The sequence below is a fragment of the Bos taurus genome, unplaced genomic scaffold (assembly GCF_002263795.3).
Source record: "Bos taurus isolate L1 Dominette 01449 registration number 42190680 breed Hereford unplaced genomic scaffold, ARS-UCD2.0 ScbfJmS_848_142, whole genome shotgun sequence".
Taxonomy (NCBI): domain Eukaryota; kingdom Metazoa; phylum Chordata; class Mammalia; order Artiodactyla; family Bovidae; genus Bos; species Bos taurus.
The window spans coordinates 140,837-165,891 of NW_020192290.1; the positions used below are offsets into that span (position 1 = coordinate 140,837).

Sequence of the window (25,055 nt, forward strand, 5' to 3'; positions counted from 1 at the left end):
TTGTGTATCCAGTTGCTTTCTTAATTTCATTTTTGGAATTTTTGGTGCTAGTATGTACAAGTATAAGCGATATTTTGATGTTGATATTGTGTCCTGTTGGCCTTGCTAAATTTGTTTATGGGTCTAGTGGCTTTTTTGTGTCTGTGCTTTACTTGTTATTTTCTCCATACAGGATGATCTGTGAATAAATAAAGCTTTATTTCTTCCTTTCCAATTCGGATGGATTTGTCAGGGTAGGGGGCTTATTCCATTTGCTCAAGCTTCCACTGCAATGATGAATAGAAATGGCAAGAGTAGACACCATGCATTGTTCCCAATATTAGGAACATTCTTTCACCATTAAATATTATGCACACTGAGGTTTTTTATAGACTATTTGCCAGAAGAATGAGTTCCTAACAATTTCAATGTTCTTAAAAGATGTTAAAATCATGAATGGGTATTGAATTTCACCAAATCCATGTTTTAAATCTTTTGGAATGATTATGTATTACCCCTTTGTTCTCTTAATATGAAGTATAACATTCACTGGTTTCCTGCCATGACCCCACCCAATTATAGCCCTCAGGATGCTCCCCTCCCCCAGCGTCTGGCCACCAGAGTCGGGTGAGCTCACCAACAGACCCTCTCCTCCAAGGGGGCACCACACCAGAAACAAGAGGCCTCCGTGGTTTTTTTTATTGAACTCAAATGATTTTTTTTTATTAACTTAGATAGACACAAGATTTGACAACACTGAAAACAAGAACATTTCTCTGACCAGACTGCGCTGACTGGTGGAGAGTTCATCACACACAGAAAAGGGAAAGCTGTCTTATTCAAGTCGGTGATGGCGTAGAACCTCCACTGCCTGAAAAAGAGATTGCAAATAAATAAAGTACACAGAGAGGAGAGCAGCAGAGGCCTAGTGAGGAGATGAGGAAGAGGTGGGAGAGCAGCAGCAGCAGCAAACTACTCAAGATCAAAATAGTAAGAAAAATAGTGGCAGGAGCACGTGCTGAGGACGTGTCCCCGCCCCTCCCACAGCCAATACCTTTGGGGGCGGACAGCCCCAGCCAGAGCCCCATGGGGAGGGGGGATTCTCTGCAGGTGATGATGGGTCTCTAAGCCCGGGGCCCCTGAATCTCCAACATACTTTCTCCACTTTGGGAAGCGGCCTCCCAGGGCCCAGGCAGCTCCAACAGAGCTGGGAGCCTGGGGAGGACAGGATGCCCATCCCCCAGAGCACACCCACTGAACAGCTCAGCACCGTCTGCAACGCACAGCCACTCATGTGTGCATAAACACTCACACACACGCATTCACACATGCACACTGACATGTATATTCACACTCTCACACCCGTACCTTCACACACACACATCCGTGCATTCATCTGCACTCATACCCATACACTCATCCACATACACCCACACACACATCCCCACGCTCACACACTCAAGCCCTCATGCATGAACATGCAAATTCACACACACATCCCCACACTCACACATGCACTCAACATGCACACTCACACACCCACACACAGGCACGCACATATTAAGTAAAGACCCTCCCTAGTGCCCTCCCCAGGTCCTCTCAGGCTGGCCCAGGAAGGGGCTGCAGCTGGGCATCCAGTCACCCGGAGGATGAGATCCAAACGTGAAAAGGACATATTTATGCATCAGCCCCAAGGAGGCCCCTGGTCCTCCGCTCCTCTCCTCCCCTGCAGCCCATGTCACAGTCTCTCAGAACTCCAGGGATGCAGTCCAAAGGCTGGCAGTCTCCCGGAAGTGGTCCTGGAGGGACACAGTTGGGGTGGAGGAGGGGCCACCAGGACCAGGGGTTTCCAGGCAACTTGGCACAAGGGAGGAAGCCATCAGCGCCCTTCCGACTGCGGGAATCTGCGGGGCGCATGTGGTAGCCTGGGTGCAGCCTCAGGCCTCAGGGTGAGGCAGGCAGAGCTCTTCAGCCGGGCCCTGGGTGGCTGAGAAGGGCACATGGTGTGAGGCTCAGCCCCTCTGTCCCAGGGGCAACCAGGCTGCTGTGGTTCTTAGTCCCAGCAACTGAGGACCAGGACCGCAAGCAATCAGTGAGGGGGCAGATGTGGATGTGGGATGGGGGTGAGGGCCAGGGCCTCTCCCAGCTCCCCTCAGTGCCGCTCCTGGTGCACCAGTCAGCAGCACAGCCAGGACCGCTGCAGGCCCATCCAGAGCAGATGCTCCTGTGTGATCCTAGCAGGAGGGGCAGCCTGGAGACAGAGACATGGGGTCATGTGTGGGTCTCAGCTCCACCCCACCCACTTGTATCCCTTGCCTCCTATTACACTCGGCCCCAGGAGCCAGCCGACACCCCCACCCAAACTGAGAGGCCTGTGGCACTCAACACCAAGGAACCCCTGGTTAAGCCTTGCATGGGGCTTGGGTTGGGGTGGGGAGGTTTGTGTGTAAGGACCTTGCTCCCCAAGGGGGTTCTGGGACTCATCTCTCCTGTGACCGTATCAGCTCAGACTGTCCCCCAGTTCTTGCCTGTGACTTGCTCTCACCTTCCCTGCCACGGGCCTCTCTCTCTCTCTAGATCTCTTGGGAGCCTGTGCTCCCCTCCCCCATCCCACTGTGCCAGGTCTCCCAGAGACTGGGGGGCAGGTAGGCAGTGCAGACCCAGAGGCAGGTTCAGCTCCCCCACTTCTGATCTATGTCACAAGGGCAAATGTCTCCCTTCCCAGAGCCCAGCAGGTGGGGAGAACCTGCTCCACCAGAGTGTCTCTAGCTCCATCCTTCCTTCCCCATGCCAGTACTGGATCACCAGGCCACCCCTTCCCTCGGGCTCTCCACCTGGAAGGCCCTGCCTCTCTTCGAGGGGTCAGGCAATTTTCTCGGGTGCTCCCCAGGCAACTCTAGGGTCAGGGGTGCCCCAGGCAGGGATTTGACTCTCTGGACAAGACCACGGAAGGGGCGGTTCACCTTCTATAAAACCAGTTCCTGCAAGAAAAACATGGGGACTTGAGAGTTGCCTCTTCACCCAGAGATGTCCCCGTCTCCCCAGTTGTTGCCTACCCTACAAGCCTCTTTTCCATCTGCTCTCCCACCCCGGCCTGACAGCTGCCCGCCACTCAAGGAGACCCCCACTTTCCCAAATCCTTTGGGACACAGGGGCTGCTGGAGGCTGTCCAGGACTGGAGCAGCGCATTCTGTGGCACCAGGAGGGCACTGGTAGGAGGTGGAGGGAGCGTGGCTGAGATGGGGCAGGGCTGGGAGGAACACGTATTTCCCTCTCTTCCCTGTCCCCTGATGCAAAGCTTTGGAGGGTGGCGAGGAGCAAGAGAGACAGCGGGAGCAGGCAGAGAGCAGTCCCACAGACCCGCCAGGAGGAAGTCTTGTGAAGGGCTGAGAAAGTGACAGACCTGGGCTTGGGCCAAGAACACAACCATCCGTCCAGGCTGCCTCTCGAGGGGTGGAGGACAAGGGGGCCAGCATCCGCTCTCTTCTAGGGCTTTCTCAGGGCCTCTCCAGGGCCATTTCCCTCCATTCCCCCGTGTTCAGGTGACACTACCGGGGCCATGGGCCGAGGTGATGGGCTGACCCTCCGAGATGCCCAGGAAGCTGCCTCTCATCCCCAAGTTGGAAATATGACAAGGTTGTCCAGAGGGCCTGTGTGCACCCTGCCTTGCCTGCTCTTGGCTTGGCAGCTTTCCAGGCTGGCTTCCACGGGTCCCTTCCTCCCCCAAGCCCCCCAGGGGCTGGATATGTAGATGCCATGGCAACAGCCTCCCTCCAGCCCGCAAGTCCAACCTCTGGTCTCCTACCTTTTCGGTCAGGGTCAATCATTCATGTTTCTAATGAAAAATTTCTTCCTTCTGCTCCCTCCTTAGGCTAAAGTGAAACAACAGGTTGGCTGCACTCAGATAATTTCCTTGAGTTTCATGGAAAGGGCCCGTTTTGAGAGTTTCAGTGCAGTTTGTCACCAGGCACGAAGTGGCTGGCGAGAGCTGGGGCTTCGGGACTGCGAGGTCGTTTCCGTACCCTGCATGTATCACCGTGATTTTCATTGCCCACTGTTATCTCAGCATCTTTCATTGTGGCCTTTCCTAATACTTCGCATCCTGATGGTTGTATCTCTAATGTAGGAAGAGATACAGGTGGGTCATTTCCAGTGTCATTTGTGAGCTTTAACCCTGTTGGAATAAACAGAAGAATCAGCCATCTGTTTCCCGGAACAAGAAAACTGTCGGCATGGAAGAAAAATCAATGCTGACAGCTTTTTAAAAATACAGGAAACAAGGGATTTTTGGTCCAATCTGGACAAAATGGCACAGACCCATTTTTCCCTGGTCTTCCTTTCTGGGCACGACTACAAATCCATTTAAGAATGCAAGATACAATGAACAGAGAATTCTATAAAGTGGTAAGAGGAAGGCAAAATGGTTTGGGACTCCAGGACTGGAAGAGTAACACAGTAGGTATCTTACATCCCCACATCCAAAAATGTAGGCAACCCAGATCTCGTGTTTTCCAAATCTCAACCGAGCAACAGAAGGCTACCTGAATAGGCTCAGTCCATCCGCAATCGGAAACGGGAAACCATCTGACAACATCAGAACTCCAATCGGAGACGTAAGATTGGTCATGCAGAACTAGCAAGATGGACCTAGCTAACCAGCCACTAGCAGCCGGCCCCAGGAAGCCTCTTCATCCCTATGGGTCAGAGATTCCCACTGAGAGACACTCTAGCCTAAGTAAAGATCTTCCTCATTCCTCACTCTCTGGCAGCATGAGCAGGAGCACATGGGAATCCCAGCAGTACCACATAAATCGAGAAGACCAAAATAACATAAAGGCTCTGAAAATTAAGCTGTCACTAGACACATATTCCACAAAGTAGAAAAGACCCAGTGTAGCCAAAATAGGTAAGTAGGTAACATTTTTTAAACGATGAAAGAAATCGAAGAAAACTTGAAAAACATACTGTGTTCATTGTTTGGAAAAATCAACACAGTAAAGAGATCATTCCTCCTCAAATTCACATGTAGTTTAATGTTATTTCTAGCAAAATTCCAAAAAAGTTTCTTATAGGTAAGCGTATTCTAAACTTTACATGGAAAGGGACAGGCCCTAGCATAGCTTAAAATAAAATTAATCTTGACAAAAGAATAAAGTGGGAAGAAAGACTCACACATAACTCGATGGAACAAAACAGATACACAAGTATGCCCAACTGATTTTCACCAAAGTGCAAAAGCAATTCAATGGAGGAAGGCCAGCCTTTTCAATAAACAAGGCTGAAGCAACTGGACCTACACAGGCAAAAAAACAAATGAGCTTCAATCTAAATTTCGTATCTTATATAGAATCTACTCAATATGAATCACAGACTTAAATGCAAACTTAAAAAACTTTTAGGAAAAACTTAGAAAATTTTAGGGATCTATGGCTTGCCCTGATAGCAAACATACAATCAGTAAAAAGAAAAGTGAAAAACTGGGCATCAAAATAAAAAACTTACTCTGTGGAAACCCATGGGAAGCGGATAAAAAGAAAAATATACAGACTTGGGGAAACTACTTGCAAACCATATACGCTAGAAAGCACTACAATCTATACAAGAACTCTCAAAATTCAACAGTTAAAAAACAACCAAATGAAAACCATGGCAAAGGCCGTTCCACTGAAGATAATATAAAGATGGCAAATAAGCACATGAAAAACTACATATCATCAGCTATTAGCGAAATGCAAGTCCAAGCCACAATGAGATAACATTACATACTTAACAGAAAGCCAAAAAATTTTTAAGTGGTAATACTATTAAACAATGGCAAGAATGTGGACAAACGATCACATCCATTGCTGGCTAGGAAGGTCAAATGATGCAGCCACTCTGAAAACCAGTTTAGCATTCAACATCTGATTACCATATGAAACGGCAATTTCACTCCTTCACTCTCTATCCCAGAGAAACGCAAACTTACCATCTCTACACAAAATTCTGTACAGGAATGTTCATGGCAGCTTTATTCACAATAGCCCAAGACTGAAGACAGCAAAAATATCTTTCAATGGTTTATCAATATTACAGAACACTTCTCAGCAGTAAAAATGAATGAACTACTGATACACACAATAACTTAGATGAATTTCCAGGGAATTATTGTGAAGGAGAAAAGTTAATCTCCCAAAGCTGTATTTTTGAAATGACAAAATTTTTAAAAACTGTAAGCAGATCAGTGGTTGGCACAGGTTGGTGACGAGGTAGGGTGTGGGAGGGAAGGGTGTGTTGTTGTATTGATAAAAGGGCAACAGGAAGGATCCTTGTGGTAATGGATCTGCATTGGGGTGGTGAATATACAAACCTCCACGTGATCAAATCTTATATAACTAAATACATACACACCCACCAATGAATACAAGAAAAATGAAAATATGAATAAGGTCAGTGGACTGTACCCACTTTATTATCCTGGTTGTGACATCATGTACGTTTGCAAAAGTTATCACTGAGGAAAATGGGTAAAGTGTATATGGGTTCTTTGTGTTACATTTTAAATATGCATGTGAATCTACAAGTCAGTCAATAAAGAGGTTAATTTTTAAGAATATAGAGGAACAAAATCTTAAAATTGTTAAGCCTTTATAAAGGCTCCTATTAAGGAATTTTCTCCTCTTCCTATATGTACGTTTACCTCAAAGAGACTCTCGAAGAATGTCCTCGAACTCTTAGGGACGTTGGGTCTATGGTTCTTGCCCTTGTGCTAAACAGATCACTTTAAGTTTAGGGTGCAATGATAACACTCTGAGAATAAAACTTGGAGGTCATGGACTGCCATCTAAATTCCAGACTATTTTCAGAAAAAGTGAATAACTCTCTATACTTTTATTTACTCTAAACATTTAAATGGGCAGAATCTTAAACTCAGTATCTTCTTTATATTCTACCGTGGCTGTGGCTGGATGTGCAATGAGGAAGCTAGGACCTAACCCTAAGGACACACGGAAACGTCGTGGGACAGGAGTCCTGTGGTATTCCAGCAGACCTGGTTAGAGATGAGGCGGCGGAGACCAGGATGGTAAGAGCAGAAGAGGTTGAGACATGGTTGTATTCAGGAGCTCTTTTGAAGACAGAGTTAAGAGTACTTGCTCCCTGATTGGCTGGGGGGTAGGGAATAACCAAAGGACTGGAAAAAAGGATAACTGAGAGTTTTGGGGCCTGAACAACTGGGTAAACTGTGCTTTCTACGGACATGGAAAAGATCTGGCAAGAGTGGGCTTGCAGGGTAGGGCAAGAGTATGATAGATCAAGCAGTCTACTTAGGAGAAAGATGTGTATCTGGAAAAAGCTCTCCAGGTGATCTGGATCTGCCTTCCCTCTCCCCTCACACCATCAAGCTGAGAACCAACCCACTGCTGGGACACTGGGACACTCTCACAGGTGTGCATTTTCCACGAACTGAGGATGTAACAGATTGCTCAATTGCTGTACAAAGGAAAGGAAGACTCTTTACCTAGAAAGGTGACATCCTCATAGAGTTCTCCCATTACATCAAAGTAGAGGGTTTTCTGTTCAGGGGTCATTATTCTCCATTCTTCCTCGGAAAAATACAAGGCCACATCTTCAAATGTCAATGGACTCTAGAGAAGAGAGTAAGCTGTAGTTCAGTACTCGCTACAACAGAAGCCGTCCTATCACTCATTTCTGAATTACATGGGAGGCCAGTTACCAAAAACGTTAAGAGAAGATTCAAGGGAAAAGGAGTGAGAGAACAGGAAAGGTGCCCAAGAGATCAGTACACGGCTTGGGAGGTGCCCAATCCCACAGCGCCAATCCTAGTTGTCTAGGGAACACCCGGGGCTAATGTGCCTCAGAACATCTGCTGTGTAAGGCAGGATCATGGGCAGCAGAGAAAAGCAGACAAGGCCACATTCAGGCTGCCTGAAAATGCTTGTAAAGTACAGCTCACCTGGGACTTAGGCAAGGTGAGCTTAGATGCCAACTTGCAGCTTGGGGTGCTTTTCTCCTCAGAAAAGGTTGGACTCTCTTCAGCAGGCACAGCTGTGGGGAAGGAGCCAGAAAAAAGAATATATTTTCTGTTTATGAATACCCCAAACCAACTTCTACAGTTTAGGACTCCCTCAGTAAAGACAGCTCACCTTCACGTGTGTGTGTGCACACGCGAGCTCACACATCTGCACCACAAGTGGCCTTCTCATAAATTAGAACCAAAAAGCCACCACTCCATAGAACTGGTTCCCAGTTTTCATTAAATGAAAGGAAATCCACTGCTTTTCCTCTCATTAAAGAAAATGTTCACTGAACTAGGCAAGCATTAGAGGTGTTTGAAAATTAAAACCTTGGTGGGAAACATGGGAGATTTCTTTTATCACTTTTTTCCTGGTGTACAATTCTCTTCCCATTCTGCCACTGACAGCCCATTTCTGATCCCAATTTCTCCTCTAACTTCTAATGGTGAGATGACCCCAAACCCCCGCCTTGTCCTTGCTCTACCTTCTTCTCCCCTCTCAAATTTCTATAGAGAAAGGTCCACATTGTGAATACCAGGGTTCTGTGGTTTGGATGCTTCTGTACCCCAGAATGGCCTTCACCTTCACCCACCACGGACCTACTGTACTCCCACTAGACAGTCATCCTAACTGAAAGCATGACTGGGCACCTGGAAAATTCCCATGGAATGCTCCCTGAACCAATTACTATCACAGCTCCCAGGAGAAGATAATGATGATGAAACTCCTCACCTCCTTCATCCACAGGCTGGCTTTCTTTGTGAGTATTCCAGCGCGGCTCCTGCAGTACCTGGTATATATTCGAACTTTCTCCCTGGAACACACCCATTGGTTGGGGCTCTGCTGGCTTCCACTTAAAGCCTGGGGCCACTGCTGTTCCTCCTAAGAGCGCTGTGTCATTTCCCAGTTGGTGGGTTGTGACCTAAAAATAACCCCCATCCTCATTAGAAAAGAGCTTTTGGTTTTGGGGTGGTGATGGAAGAACAAACAAGAGTAGAGTCCAGGTTTGGGGAGTGTGTAAGGAAATTTTTAAAAATGAAGAGAGATTGCGCCATGATTTTCTCACAAGGAACTGTACACATGATCTGGGAAAATCAGATTAAAATGAGAGAAGCTATGACTTGCTTGCCTCCACACCTCCTTGGACAGCCACAGCTCAGGCCAAGAGCAGGGTAGGGGTAGGCTGCCTGTTCTCTCACTGCCTCCAATCTCTTGCTTTCTAGACTTGGATCCTTGATTTAGTGGACTTTTATTTTCTAGTTTCCTCTAAAGAATAAGAAAATGAATAAAAGAGAGTTTTCTGTCAGTTGGATTTTCCAATCCTCCCACGTCCAGGGAACAATTTCATGGACAAAGGGGATGCAGCGGAGGAAAAAATGGGGGAAGAGCTGGATTCAACTTTCCGCCATACACTTCAGGTGTATAAGACACTTGTGCTCCTCAAGGCGGGGCTCTCAAGGAGAAGTAGGCTGCCATCTCCCCAGGGCAGACCTGGTTACCTACTCACCAGCAAAGCCAAGGCAAAGCATGAAGGCAGGCCACGGAGACACTTTTATCCTGGCCCTGCGATGTGTGTTCCCAGCCCAGAGAGCACCACGCCTCAGCATTCTGATTTTCTCCATTTTACTGTGAGCTTATATCTTGTTTCTGATCCTTTTTCCCCTTTTCTCTTTCCATTTCTTCTCTTTCTTTGCAGTCTCCCCAGAAAGGTTTGATTTATACTTTGGCTGCTACACTCTCCTGCCTTTGACCTTTAAAACCCTGCATTTGGAGGTTTTTTCCTCCCTTCCTAGCATTTTCTTGCCTTTTATTTCTTGGCTGCTAAGTCCTGTCTCCTTGGCCATGCTAGGCCAGGCCCACCACCTTCAATTCACCCTGGCCCTAAAGAGGGCAAAGTGCATTTCTTTTTCTAAGGCCAGGAAAAGACTCTCAGGAACTCCCCAACCTGAGAAGCTGTCAGTGCAAGCCTGTGATTTCAGATTGCACTTAGTTATTCTAAAGGAACAACAGAAGAGTGACTTAATCCATCTCATTCTCCAATTATTGACCCCACTTTCACCCTCTTTCACAGTGTACATGTAAGAATCTTTCTGCTCACCTCATTGCTTATTCCACCACATTCTCTGTGAAAGCGGTCTACCAGGGCCACAGCCTCTTTGACGTTCTGTGGATGATACTTCTGCACCCAGTTCTGGATATGACTGGGCAGAACGTCCAGGAACTGCTCCAGCACCAGCAACTCCAAGATTTGCTCTTTTGAGTGGATCTCTGGCCTCAGCCACTGAGAGCATAATTCCTGCAGGTGGCTGACAGCCTCATACGGTCCAGGTGTGTCATGGTAACAGAAGCTCCGGAAGTGCTGGCGAGCACTCTCAGGATGAAGACTGCCCATCTGTGGGCTGGATTTCTTACTCTTATTGGAACTCTCTTTCACAGACCTCTTAGTCCCCTGTAAAACCTCCACATGTGGGTACAAGCATGCAGGCGCCTTCACAGGGCTCATCATTATTTGCTCTGGGAACAGCTTTTCTTCTATTTGTGACATCCTCCTGGGCCACCTGATAACTGAGGCCTTGTCAGCTTTGGTACAAAACCAATGAGTGGATCTTCTCCCCAAGGGCACTGAGAGAGGGGAGGGAAAAAAAGTACACGTCAAGAAGAAAGCCACATGACGCACATTTACTTACTTATCAGAGAAGAAGAACAGAAAGTTATCAGAAAAGGAGGAAGAGAAAGTAACCGTTCTGCCTCCTCTTTAAAATTAACTGCCACTCGTGAAGGCTCAAGACTCAGGACATGTTTTCAACCTTTCCTCTGTTACCCAACTTTGAAACAAATATACAACTCTGGAAAGACAAATGTTAGTTCATCACGTTTTCTTTAAGGTTGAGGAATAAAAAACTTACACGCATTTGCTAAAAGGAGCTTTGATGTTATCCAATACTTAATCTGTGCACTTCCTGTCCCACCTTTAAAAACGGGGGTATTTGACTTTCTCTACATTTTAATAGATCATTCCAGTTTCTTATCCTCAGTGAGATGAGGGACAAATGCTCTGTCCCTTCACCTTTTATGCAGAATGATTCCTTTGCTCCATAGAACATCTAGATTCTCTTTCACATCATATTAATACTTGAAGTGAAACTGAGACACCAGATCAGAAAAAAATAGAGAAAAAGTAACCTTATTCCTTTCAGCTAGTTTCCCCCTCTAAGCAATTAGATGCCATTAACACTGCTTCTTTGGGACCTCCTGGGAACACATATGAATGTCACTGTGCCCCTTGTTCACAGAAGGCAATGGCACCCCACTCCAGTACTCTTGCCTGGAGAATCCCAGGGAGGGGGGAGCCTGGTGGGCTGCCGTCCATGGGGTCCCAACAGAGTCGGACACCACTCAAGCGACTTAGAAGCAGCAGCAGCAACAGCAGCAGCAGCCCCTTTCTACCTGTGTATGAAAATTTCTGCTCACTTTACTAGAAAAACTGACAGCTGGCTTTGTTTCCAAGATATCCAAACGTCACACTCTTAAAACACACACACACACACACACACACACACACACACGGAGAAACAGGGACGATAAAGGTTGTTCGGAAACAAGAAAGGTCCTAGAAAAGGTAACCCTTGTCTGGACTTGGTATTTCCTCAGGGTCATGAGAGGTTTTTAAACAAGGCTGACGATGGCCTTGAGAGTCTCATTTTCTCAGAGGTGACCCAAGAGAAACGACAACAAGGCTCTTTCAAGGAAGCCACAGGTGTTCAAAGAAATGGCTCGAGAGGTACAGGGACGCTGCCTGCGCTTCTCTGTCAGCACAAACTACTGTCTTGGAGGCGGAAATGACCTCTTGCTCGGAGCTTCCCTGCTAGTTCAGTTTGAGTAAAGAATCCGCCTGCAACGCAACGCAGGAGACCCCAGTTCGATTCCTAGACCGGGAAGAATTGCTGCAGAAGGGATAGGCCACCCACTCCAGTATTCTTGGCACTTCCCCTTTGTGGCTCAGGTGGTAAAGAACCCGCCCACAATGTGGGAGACCTAGGTTCGACCCCTGGGTTGGGAAGATCCCCTGGAGACGGGAAACGCTACAGTTTCCCCCAGTGTTCTGGCCTGGAGAATTCCACGGACTGCATTCGCAAAGAGTTGGACACAACTGCGCGACTTTCAAGTTCACCAGTAATATGGGCATAAGCCAGCAGAAACGGGCAAGTTTCGCTGGGTGCCCTGGTAGGCCTTTCCGCCCTATGGCCCACCTCCACCTTCTGGGTCCAAAGTACCAAAAGCTCTCCACGCACCAGCAGCCCCCGGAGTCTACTTCAGCAGCAACCCTGGGTTTTGTTTCCACACGGTGTCCAGAAGTTTGCTTCCGGAGGTTAGATATGACTGTAGGTGCCTGCCTGAGTACCGGCCTCCTCGAGAACAGGTATCGCCGGGTCTCAGACCCGCCCGCCGCCCGGCAAAGAAGCCACAGCGACATCGAGAAGGCCGCCCGCCCCGGCTAACTTCCGCCCTTCCCCCCACCCCCGCCGGCTCGTGAGGTATCTCTAAGGGTACGGCTCGGGATTTCTCGGCGCTCTCCTGACCAAACCCCCAAGGAAAATCAGCTTCTCGATTACCTCCACCCAGCTCTGGCTTCCGTGGACGCCAATTCCCTCTTCCTGGGCTCGGCTATCAAGTCACCACACCTCACGCCGTCGCGGGGAGGCAGGCAGGTGCGGGTTCCCGCGCCCCCGGGGGCGGTGCCGGGAAGGCGCGAGGCCCCGGGCGCGCGCGGACCTTGCGAGTTCAGTCTCCGGCGTGACCCCTCTAGCGCCTCGAGACCCTACCCCGGCTCGCCATTCTGGGGTCTCGTGCTGTGGGCCGGGCGCCCACCGGAAACGAAAGGACGGCTTCCGGTGGCTGCGTGATAGCCACGCCCATCACCCCCCCCCCTCCTCTGCCCCCCAAACCTGCGTAGGCGCGCACACGCGAGTCAGGAAGCGTCCCGCACGTCCGCCCCATCCTGGGGTCAGCCCCGGATGCAGAAAAAAAGGACAGTTCAGGTCACCGAGTCTCGGGCTCACGGGAGTCCTGGCGGCGACGCGAAGGAGGTTGTCTCCTGCGAGCGTCCGCGATCTCCGACCCCCCCGCCCCCCCCCCCCCCCCCCCGACTTGCCGCGTGTCTTGCGTCCAGATTACTGCCGAATCGCGTTCCAACAGCCGGTGGCCTTTTCTACCGCGCAGTTCGCCTGGCTAGGACCCCCGTCTCCGAAAGTCATCACTAGGATTGTCCCGGGGACTCGAGTTAGGAGGCTTTTGGTCCTCCTGGCCAGACCCCTCGCTGGATCAGGAGCAGCAGTCCCTCATGTTTTTAAAATCCTTCTCTGGTTTGCAGGCACGTGCTTCCCAACTATTGTTGTTTATTCTTGTTGCTGCTGCTGCTGCTGCCGCCGCCGCCGCCACCGCCAAGTCGCTTGAGTCGTGTCCGACTCTGTGCGACCCCATGGACGGCAGCCCACCAGGCTCCCCCGGTCCCTGGGAGTCTCCAGGCAAGAACACTGGAGTGGGTTGCCATTTTCTTCTCCAATGCATGCAAGTGAAAAGTGAAAGTGAAGTCGCTCAGTCGTGTCCGACCCTCAGCGACCCCACGGACTGCAGCCTTCCAGGCTCCGCCGTCCATGGGATTTTCCAGGCAAGAGTACTGGAGTGGGGTGCCACGGCCTTCTCCGTTATTCTTGTTAGCTAGGTTTGAACCTCGTGGTGTCCCTTCCGTTTACATTTCGCTTTGACGTATAAAGAAATTCAGATACAGGACGCGGCGTCCGCAGAGTCACGTGGATTACAGGTGGCAGATTTTAGACCAATTGTAGGTCTCCTGTTGTCATACCCCATGCTTTTGCTACTGTATTAGGCGTCCCTGAAGGACAGGACTCTTGTTTCATCTTACACGTCCTGTAGTGCTTAGCATAGTTCTTTGGAGAAGGCATCTTGCTAAGAACCCGGATATCTCAGGTTGTCAGTGTCTCCAAATTTTCATCCTTTACCTAAGCATTGAGCCATTTGGCGGAGAAGGCTATGGCACCCCACTCCAGTACTCTTGCCTGGAGAATCCCATGGACGGAGGAGCCTGGTGGGCTGCCGTCCATGGGGTCCCAACAGAGTCGGACACGACTGAAGCGACTTAGCAGCAGCAGCAGCAGCAGCCCCTTTCTACCTGTGTATGAAAATTTCTGCTCACTTTACTAGAAAAACTGACAGCTGGCTTTGTTTCCAAGATATCCAAACGTCACACTCTTAAAACACACACACACACACACACACACACACACACACACGGAGAAACAGGGACGATAAAGGTTGTTCGGAAACAAGAAAGGTCCTAGAAAAGGTAACCCTTGTCTGGACTTGGTATTTCCTCAGGGTCATGAGAGGTTTTTAAACAAGGCTGACGATGGCCTTGAGAGTCTCATTTTCTCAGAGGTGACCCAAGAGAAACGACAACAAGGCTCTTTCAAGGAAGCCACAGGTGTTCAAAGAAATGGCTCGAGAGGTACAGGGACGCTGCCTGCGCTTCTCTGTCAGCACAAACTACTGTCTTGGAGGCGGAAATGACCTCTTGCTCGGAGCTTCCCTGCTAGTTCAGTTTGAGTAAGAATCCGCCTGCAACGCAACGCAGGAGACCCCAGTTCGATTCCTAGACCGGGAAGAATTGCTGCAGAAGGGATAGGCCACCCACTCCAGTATTCTTGGCACTTCCCCTTTGTGGCTCAGGTGGTAAAGAACCCGCCCACAATGTGGGAGACCTAGGTTCGACCCCTGGGTTGGGAAGATCCCCTGGAGACGGGAAACGCTACAGTTTCCCCAGTGTTCTGGCCTGGAGAATTCCACGGACTGCATTCGCAAAGAGTTGGACACAACTGCGCGACTTTCAAGTTCACCAGTAATATGCGCATAAGCCAGCAGAAACGGGCAAGTTTCGCTGGGTGCCCTGGTAGGCCTTTCCGCCCTATGGCCCACCTCCACCTTCTGGGTCCAAAGTACCAAAAGCTCTCCACGCACCAGCAGCCCCCGGAGTCTACTTCAGCAGCAACCCTGGGTTTTGTTTCCACACGGTGTCCAGAAGTTTGCTTCCGGAGGTTAGATATGACTGTAGGTGCCTGCCTGAGTACCGGCCTCCTCGAGAACAGGTATCGCCGGGTCTCAGACCCGCCCGCCGCCCGGCAAAGAAGCCACAGCGACATCGAGAAGGCCGCCCGCCCCGGCTAACTTCCGCCCTTCCCCCCACCCCCGCCGGCTCGTGAGGTATCTCTAAGGGTACGGCTCGGGATTTCTCGGCGCTCTCCTGACCAAACCCCCAAGGAAAATCAGCTTCTCGATTACCTCCACCCAGCTCTGGCTTCCGTGGACGCCAATTCCCTCTTCCTGGGCTCGGCTATCAAGTCACCACACCTCACGCCGTCGCGGGGAGGCAGGCAGGTGCGGGTTCCCGCGCCCCCGGGGGCGGTGCCGGGAAGGCGCGAGGCCCCGGGCGCGCGCGGACCTTGCGAGTTCAGTCTCCGGCGTGACCCCTCTAGCGCCTCGAGACCGTACCCCGGCTCGCCATTCTGGGGTCTCGTGCTGTGGGCCGGGCGCCCACCGGAAACGAAAGGACGGCTTCCGGTGGCTGCGTGATAGCCACGCCCATCACCCCCCCCCTCCTCTGCCCCCCAAACCTGCGTAGGCGCGCACACGCGAGTCAGGAAGCGTCCCGCACGTCCGCCCCATCCTGGGGTCAGCCCCGGATGCAGAAAAAAAGGACAGTTCAGGTCACCGAGTCTCGGGCTCACGGGAGTCCTGGCGGCGACGCGAAGGAGGTTGTCTCCTGCGAGCGTCCGCGATCTCCGACCCCCCGCCCCCCCCCCCCCGACTTGCCGCGTGTCTTGCGTCCAGATTACTGCCGAATCGCGTTCCAACAGCCGGTGGCCTTTTCTACCGCGCAGTTCGCCTGGCTAGGACCCCCGTCTCCGAAAGTCATCACTAGGATTGTCCCGGGGACTCGAGTTAGGAGGCTTTTGGTCCTCCTGGCCAGACCCCTCGCTGGATCAGGAGCAGCAGTCCCTCATGTTTTTAAAATCCTTCTCTGGTTTGCAGGCACGTGCTTCCCAACTATTGTTGTTTATTCTTGTTGCTGCTGCTGCTGCTGCCGCCGCCGCCGCCACGCCACCGCCAAGTCGCTTGAGTCGTGTCCGACTCTGTGCGACCCCATGGACGGCAGCCCACCAGGCTCCCCCGGTCCCTGGGAGTCTCCAGGCAAGAACACTGGAGTGGGTTGCCATTTTCTTCTCCAATGCATGCAAGTGAAAAGTGAAAGTGAAGTCGCTCAGTCGTGTCCGACCCTCAGCGACCCCACGGACTGCAGCCTTCCAGGCTCCGCCGTCCATGGGATTTTCCAGGCAAGAGTACTGGAGTGGGGTGCCACGGCCTTCTCCGTTATTCTTGTTAGCTAGGTTTGAACCTCGTGGTGTCCCTTCCGTTTACATTTCGCTTTGACGTATAAAGAAATTCAGATACAGGACGCGGCGTCCGCAGAGTCACGTGGATTACAGGTGGCAGATTTTAGACCAATTGTAGGTCTCCTGTTGTCATACCCCATGCTTTTGCTACTGTATTAGGCGTCCCTGAAGGACAGGACTCTTGTTTCATCTTACACGTCCTGTAGTGCTTAGCATAGTTCTTTGGAGAAGGCATCTTTCTAAGAACCCGGATATCTCATGTTGTCAGTGTCTCAAAATTTTCATTGTTTACCTAGTATTGAGCCATTTGGCGGAGAAGGCAATGGCACCCCACTCCAGTACTCTTGCCTGGAAAATCCTATGCTCGGAGGAGCCTGGTAGGCTGCAGTCCATGGGGTCACTAAGAGTCGGAGAAGTCTGTGCGACTTCACTTTCACTTTTCACTTTCAGGTATTGGAGAATGAAATGGCAACCCACTCCCGTATTCTTGCCTCAAGAATCCCAAGGACAGGGGAGCCTTGTGGGCTTCCGTCTATGGGGTCGCACAGATTCGGACACGACTGAAGCGACTTTTCAGCAGCAGAGCCATTTGGACAAAAGTTATCTATAAGACTCGAAGACAAGTAAGTATGTGTAGCTCAGTTGTACACTGGAGATGAAACTGACCTTAGTGTGAAAAATCAGTGTGAGAAACTCCTCTGGCAAGGATACCAGAGATCTACATGCCAAGGAGGAAAATAAAAAAGGAGTGCCTGTCCGCATTTTAACATGCAAACTAAGATTACACTCAGAAGATAAGGTTAATCCTTATTTGCAGAGCAAAGCTGCCCTAAAGTGTGAGAGGACACCGTGCATTATCTGTGATTGTAAAACCAGTAAACATGTTTGCTTCACCAAGGAGTCGTTTTCAGAATGATCCTTTCAAAGCTGTGTTCCTAAGGTCAGGCCTTTTCAACCGAATGTTTTACAACAATGGAAGAAAAGTCAGAGCATTGTTGCTTCTGGATAATTCCAGGCTTACCTTTCAGCTGGGTCACTCACCAGTGAGGATGGTCAGATAAAGGCATTTTCTTTTTCCTCTTTTTTAAATAGTGAGATTTGTAAACCATGTGAACTTTAATATTAATCTGCTCAAAGTTATTCCTTATAATTGTCTTCACTAGAAATTAGATTATACAGTTAGCCATTTAGAATGAATATGGAAATAAGTATAATGATCTCTTCAGTTTTCCTTATAACCTACTATGGCTTATATGCTTCAAAGAAAAGAAAAAAAAATTTAAATGGCTAGAGACTCCAGGAAGACAGGTTGTAATTCACTTAAATTTCATTACATATTAATATGATTAGTGGTTTAAGCATACATTGACCCGTTTTAAAACGTTTTTCCGTTATAAAACTCTGCATAATTAAAGGTTTATAGTTTACTTATAATTTAAATCCATAACGCCCAGATCTCTTCCATACTTATGTTTTGTCTAATATGTTTGAAACACTAAGTAAAAAAGAGAAACTATGTAAAATCTGTGTAAAAAGGATTTTCTTTCCTGTAAACACTTCAACTTTGAGTCACCCAAGGAATCAAGATGTGATCCTGAGCAGCAAACAACTTTAAAGGTGCACGGAAGAATACTGGAGTGGGTTGCCATGTCCTCTTCCAGTGGATCTTCTTGACCCAGGGATGGAACCCGTGTCTCTTACATCTCCTGCATTGGCAGATGGGTTCTTTACCACTAGTGAAAGCTTACCAGAAGGGGGGCTCAATTGGGGACTAGGTGAAGACCCCTGTTGGAATGCCTTTTTAGTGCCTAAGAGCAATTATATGGGCCTCCTCTTTGCTCCGGCGTCAAGGGAAACATTCCAAGTAGGAGCAACATCAGTTTGGTGACATCATAAGATCTGTATGGGGGCTATTACAGTGGCTGCAGTGGGGAGAGGGTAAATCCTTATGAGACTTACCATTCACATCAATTACCATCTTACCCAGACAGAACTGCATGCTCACTGGTTCCGGTTTTGTTCCCTGTGACTTCTGCACTGATGTTCTGCAGAACCGTGCTGGTCACCCTAACTTTGCCTCACTCTACCAGGAACTGCCCAACACCCCACAATATCTGAACATGTATTGTGGCTCTCATGTGGTAGGCAAAAGGATCACTTCACATAGGAAGGTGTCAGATTACCTACCACCTTTCTTACCTTAACCAGGGGAGAACTTCAATTCCGGCCTGGAGACCCCTCCCCCTGCCACCCACCACCTCTCATCAATGCCCAGATTACGGAGCCCAGAGTCCCACTCGGTATCTGGTGTGATGCACACCCAGAGCCATATCTTCATCAATCATGCTTGTAGTCATCACAAATAATAACATCTACAAGTGGGAGCTTTTTCAACATACATATCTTACTGAAAAACATAAGCATTTTACAAATGCTTCTGCCAGCTGGGTTTGTCTCCTCCAAAACACTTGGGAAAGGGCTTGCATGTATCTTTTCAAGCTAGCATTTTTCTTTTTCTTTTGTGATACGTACCCAGGAGTGGAATTGCTGGATCATATGGTAGCTCTATTTTTTTGTTTGTTTGTTTCTGAGGAACATCCATATTGTTTTCCATAGTGGCTGCACCAATTACATTTCCACCAGAGGTGTAGGAAGATTCATATTTCTTCACATTTTTGTCAATACTTGTTACAGCTCTTCTTTTTCATAATGGCCATTCTAACAAGTGTGATGTGATATCACATTATCATTTTGATTTGCATTTCCCTGATGGTTAACAGCATAGTGCATCTTTTTTTTTCTATTTATTTTTAATTAAAAGATAATTGCTTTACAGAATTTTGTTGTTTTCAGTCAAACCTCAAAATGAATCAGCCATAGGTATATATATGTCCCTTACTTCTTGAACCTCCCTCCTATCTCCCTCCCCATCCCATCCCTCTACTCTAGGTTGTGGGTCTCAAACAGAGACCCTGTTTGATTTCCCTGAAACATACTGCAAATTCCCACTGCCTATCTATTTTACATATGGTAATTTAAGTTTCCATGTTACTCTCTCCATACATTTCACCCTCTTCTCCCCTCTCCCTGTGTCCATTAGTCTGTTCTCTATGTCTGTTTCTCCACTGCTGTCCTGCAAATAAATTGTTTGTTACCATCGTTCTAGATTTCGGGTATATGCATTCAGTTCAATCACTCAGTCGTGTCCGACTGGTTCCCAGCCCATGGACTGCAGCATGCCAGGCTTCCCTGTCCATCACCAACTCCCGGAGTTTACTCAAATTCATGTCCATTGAGTCGGTGATGCCATCCAACCATCTCATCCTCTGTCATCCCCTTCTCCTCCCGCCTTCAATCTTTCCCAGCATCAGGGTGTTTTCCAATGAGTCAGTTCTTTGCATCGGGTGGCCAAAGTATTGGAGTTTCAGCATCAGCATCAGTCAATGAATATTCAGGACTGAATTCCTTTAGGATTGACTGGTTAGATCTCCTTCCAGTCCAAGAGACTCTGAAGAGTCTCCTCCAACACCACAGTTCAAAAGCATCAATTCTTCAGCGCTCAGCTTTCTTTATAGTCCAACTCTCACATCCATACATGACTACTGGAAAAACCATAGCTTTGACTAGATGGACCTTTGTTGGCAAAGTAATGTCTCTGATTTTTAACATGCTGTCTAGGTTGGTCATAGCTTTTCTTCCATGGAGCAAGCGTCTTTTAATTTCATGGCTGCAATCACCATCTGCAGTGATTTTGGAGCCCAAGAAAATAAAGTCTGTCACTGTGTCCATTGTTTCCCCATCTATTTGCCATGAAGTGATGGGACCAGATGCCATGAGCTTAGTTTCCTGTATGTTGAGTTTTAAGCCAGCTTTTTCTTTCTCCTCTTTCACTTCTACCAAGAGGCTCTTTAGTTCTTCCTCACTCTCTGCCATAAAGGTGGTGTCATCTGCATATCTGAGGTTATTGAGATTTCTCCCGGCAATCTTGATTCCAGCTTGTACTTCATCCAGCCTGGCATTTCTCATGATGTATTCTGCATAGAAGTTAAATAAGCAGGGTGACAATATACAGACTTGACACGCTCCTTTCCTGCTTTGGAACCAGTCTATTGTTCCATGTACAGTTCTAACTGTTGCTTCTTGACCTTGACCTTCTTGATATATGCATTAGTGTACGACATTTATTTTTCTCTTTCTACTTACTTCACTCTGATAGGCTCTAGTTTCATCCACCTCATTAGAACGGACTCAAATGCATTCCTTTTATGGCTGAGTAATATTCCATTGTGTATATGTACCACAACTTCTTTATCCATTCATCTGTCAATGGACATCTAGGTTGCTTCCATGTTCTAGCTATTGTAAATAGTGCTGCAATGAACAGTGGAGTACATGTGTCTTTTTCAATTTTGGTTTCCTCAGGGTATATGCCTCTGAGTGGGATTGCTTGGTCATACGGTGGTTTTATTCCTGGTTTTTTAAGTAATCTCCATACCATCTTCCATAGTGGCTGTATCAATTTACATTCCCACCAACAGCACAGGAGGGTTCCTTTTTCTCCACGTTTATTGTTTGTAGACTTTTTGATGAGGGCCATTCTGACTAGTGTGAGGTGATATCTCATTGTAGTTTTGACTTGCATTTCTCTAATACTAAGTGATGTTGAGCATCTTCTCATGTACTTGTTAGCCATCTGTATGTCTTTGGAGAAATGTCTGTTTAGGTCTTTTCCCCACTTTTTGATTGGGTTGTTTGTTTTTCTGGTATTGAGTTGTATGAGCTGCTTATATATTTTGCAAATTAATCCTCTGTCAGTTGTTTCATTTGCTATTATTTTCTCCCATTCTGAAGGTTGTCTTTTCACCTTGTTTATAGTTTCCTTTGCTGTGCCAAAGCTTTTAAGTTTAATTAGGTCCCATTTGTTTACTCTTGTTTTTATTTCTATTACTCTAGGTGGTGGATCATAGAGGATCTTGCTTTGATTTATGTCATCAAGTGTTCTGCCTGTGTTTTCCTCTAAGAGTTTTATAGTTTCTGGTCTTACATGTATGTCTTTAATCCTTTTTGAGTTTATCTTTGTGTGTGGTGTTAGGAAGTGTTCTAATTTCATTCTGTACATGTAGCTGTCTAGTTTTCCCAGCACCACTTATTGAAGAGGCTATCTTTGCCCCATTGTATATTCTTACCTGCTTTGTCAAAAATAAGGTATGGATAGATGCATGAATTTATTTCTGGATCTTTTTCCATTGGTCTATATTTCTGTTTTTGTGCCAGTACCATGCTGTCTTGATGACTGTAGCTTTGTAGTATTATCTGAAGTCAGGAAGGGTGATTCCTCCAGCTCCATTCTTCTCTCCCAAGACCACTTTGGCTATTCGGGGTCTTTTGTGTTTCCAAATGAATTGTGAAATTTTTGTTCTAGTTCTGTGAAAAATGCCATTGGTAATTCGATAGGGATCACATTGAATCTGTATATTGCTTCTGGTAGTATAGTCATTTTCACAATATTGATTCTTCCTACCCAGGAACATGGAATATCTCTCCACCTGTTTTTTTAATCTTTGATTTCTTTCATCAGTGTCTTATAATTTTCTGTATACAGGATACAGTTCTTTTGTCTCCTTGGGTAGGTTTATTCCTATATATTTTATTCTTTTTGTTGCAATGGTGAATAGGATTCATTCCTTAATTTCTTTTCCTGATTTTTCATTGTTAGTGTATAGGGATGCAAGTGATTTCTGTGTATTGATTTTGTATCCTGCAACATTGCTAAATTCACTGATTATCTCTAGTAATTTTCTGATAGTATCTTTAAGGTTTTCTATGTATAGTATCATGTCATCTGCAAACAGTGAGAGCTTTACTTCTTCTTTTCCAGTCGGGATTCCTTTTATTTCTTTTTCTTCTCTGATTGCTGTAGCTAGGACTTCCAAAACTATGTTGAATAATAGTGGTGAGAGCATCTTTTAATGTACCTGTTGGCCATCTGGGCTTCCCTGGTGGCTCAGAAGTAAAGAATCTGCCTGCGATGTGAGAGACCTGGGTTTGATCCTTAGGATGGGATGATCCGCTGGAGAAGGGAATGGCAACCCACTCCAGTATTCTTGCCTGGAGAAGTCCATGGACAGAGAAGCCTGGCCAGCTACAGTCCATGGAGTCTGCAAAGAGTCAGACACAAGTGAGTGAGTAACACTGGTCATCTGTATGTCTTTGGGAAAATTTCTATTCGGATCCTCTGCCCAGTTTTAATGGCACTATTCACTTTTCTGCTCTTGAGTTGTATGAGGTTTTTACATATTCTATTTCTTCCTTCAGGTGATCTTCCCTACCCAGGGGTCAAATCTGGGTCTCCTGAGTTGCAGGCAGATTCTTTACCATCTGAGCCACCAGGGAAGTTCCCATATTTTTTTTGGATATTAGCCCCTTATCAGATATATGACATGCAAGTATTTTGACCCATTTAATAGTTGCCTTTTCATTTCATTGATGGTTTCCTTTGCTGGGCAGAGGCCTTTTGGTTTAATATAGCCCTGCTTGCTTATTTTTTGCTTTTGTTCCTTTGATTTTGGTGTCAGAACCTCCTGACTTCTTCTGTGACCATGCATAGGAGCATACCAATCACTCTAATTCTGCCTTACCTTAGCAGGGTCAGGAGATTTCCTTAAACATTCTTATAGTCCTCAAATATGTATGTGTGGCCTTTGTGTTGTGGCCCAAAGGATAATTTCTTATAGGGATCTATTTATTTACTTACTCTCTTTCTTTCCTTAATGAATTGTTAAGCCTCAGAAATCACCAGTTACGCAGGGCAGCTTGAGAGACCTGGTATCTCACAGTGGGGCGTTTAGTCATCTAGTATCAGGGAGGCAATGAAAAGATGAAGAGAGCATGCTGTTCCTCTAGTATATGCCAGGAAGACTCTCATCTATTGGCTTGGCATAGGCTTCTTACAGCCACCTGATATGCCCTACAGCACCATCACACAGCACACCACATGGCCTAGTACACTCACTTGCATTGGCTGGAGTCACCTGCAAAAGTTTCTTTTCCTATAAGGCTGTGTATTGTTCATGGACCTAGAAACTGAAAACATTATTCCTGCATCGAGGATGTCTGAATTATCTTACAAGCCAATAAAATGGAGGAATACAACAGATCCAAAAATTGCTTATTTAGTGTTATTCATAAGGCCTTCCAGTTCACCTTTGAAAGCAATTTCCTACACATACTCATATAGGGTTGATTTTGAATTAATTGCATGGTGGTAGGAAAGAGACGGAGAAGGCAATGGCACCTCACTCCAGTACTCTTGCCTGGAAAATCCCATGGGCGGAGGAGCCTGGTAGGCTGCAGTCCATGGGGTCGCTGAGGGTCGGGCACAACTGAGCGACTTCACTTTCACTTTCCTGCATTGGAGAAGGAAATGGCAACCCACTCCAATGTTCTTGCCTGGAGAATCCCAGGGATGGGGGAGCCTGGTGGGCTGCCATCTGTGGGGTCACACAGAGTCTGACACGACTGAAGTGACTTAGCAGCAGCAGCAGGAAAGAGAAGGGGGCAGAGATCGATTCTGATTGTGTATGGGTTGATACTTATTGCTCATAGATGATGAGAACATGCAGTATCTCTGTATTATTTTTCAACTTCCATGTGTTTTGATCATTGTCATGAAGTTTGTGAAATGCAATCTGTTTGGCGAGAAGCTACAAATGCAGGCCCTGGTGCACATGAAGTGCTCTTTTACCTCATTAGTCTCTGGAGAGCAAGAAAACAAACCTCACAGTGCACAATGTGCATCAGCGAGACGGGGTCAGAGGTGCTCTGGAGATGCAGTTTCATCCTAAACTTTGGGATTTGTTGAAAGATATTGAGAGAAGAATGGGATGGCTATATTTATGAACCATGTTATCTAGGAGAAGGAGGGTGAACTTGGCATTGGTTGGGGTGGGGCTGAAAACCTGGGAATGGGTAGACAGTGACAGGAAACTTGTAGAGAGTCAACAGCAACATAAGTTGTATCTAAACCGAAGCAAGGCTGATGGGGGATGGATTCAAGAAACAACAGGAAGTAGAGTCTTACTAACTGGATGCATGAGGGAGAAGGACACAGCCAGTAAAGAGATGACTCCTGATTTTGGAGTGGATGGTGGTGACACCACACAAGATAGGGAACCAAAAAAGAAAAGAAGGGTATTTTGGGTTTTTAGAAAAGACAAATTCAACTTGGAACAGTTGACTATGAACACTTGAGTGTGCCAAAAGCAGCTAGATCTCTGATGAGAATCTGCTTGGTTACCACTAAGGGTTGGTTCTTGATATTGCAGGGTAATGAACTCATTTTTGCAAGAGTCAAAAATTAAGATATACTCACCAGAGACTGATCTACAAGCTAGAATGCCAATCAGAACTACAGTGGGAACTATAATGGTCAGGGTAAAATACCAACACGAATTAGAAAGCAGAAAGTATTCTTGAGGGAAAGTGATGCCAGAACAGATGTATTTTAACTGGGGACCTCAGAAGCCCCAGGTGAAAAATAATAGTCTGCAGTTCCATAAATCTTCCAGAGGAAAACAATGTGGTTGACTTTGCA

At 47.3% G+C, this 25,055-nt stretch overlaps 1 protein-coding gene across 3 annotated transcripts; it reads right to left on the reverse strand.

Annotated features, from left to right (window-relative positions):
- Positions 1-660: 660 nt before the first annotated feature.
- Positions 661-14,444, reverse strand: LOC100851913 (zinc finger protein 75D). Of its 3 annotated transcripts, none has more exons than XM_024989296.2 (7): positions 12,608-14,444; positions 10,093-10,616; positions 8,727-8,916; positions 7,934-8,025; positions 7,478-7,604; positions 3,785-4,153; positions 661-850 (listed from the first exon to the last, which is right to left on the reverse strand). In XM_024989296.2, the coding sequence occupies exons 2-6, from the start codon at positions 10,537-10,539 to the stop codon at positions 3,927-3,929; spliced, it is 1,083 nt and encodes a 360-aa protein (XP_024845064.1). In that variant the 5' UTR covers positions 10,540-10,616; positions 12,608-14,444; the 3' UTR covers positions 661-850; positions 3,785-3,926. The 3 variants fall into 3 exon arrangements, with proteins under 3 accessions (XP_024845064.1, XP_024845068.1, XP_024845067.1); XM_024989300.2 differs by having other exon boundaries at positions 661-2,230; XM_024989299.2 differs by lacking the exon at positions 661-850 and adding an exon at positions 2,242-2,960.
- Between the last annotated feature and the right edge of the window lie 10,611 nt (positions 14,445-25,055).

Excerpts from the sequence above, each read along its gene's own strand:
- LOC100851913 (XM_024989296.2), bottom strand. The coding sequence starts at position 10,539 with ATGTCACAAATAGAAGAAAAGCTGTTCCCAGAGCAAATAATGATGAGC. Across the intron at positions 8,917-10,092 it reads GTGGTGGAATAAGCAATGAG|GTCACAACCCACCAACTGGG; the intron begins GTGAGCAGAAAG and ends GGTTATTTTTAG. Across the intron at positions 8,026-8,726 it reads CCAGCCTGTGGATGAAGGAG|CTGTGCCTGCTGAAGAGAGT; the intron begins GTGAGGAGTTTC and ends CCTTCCCCACAG.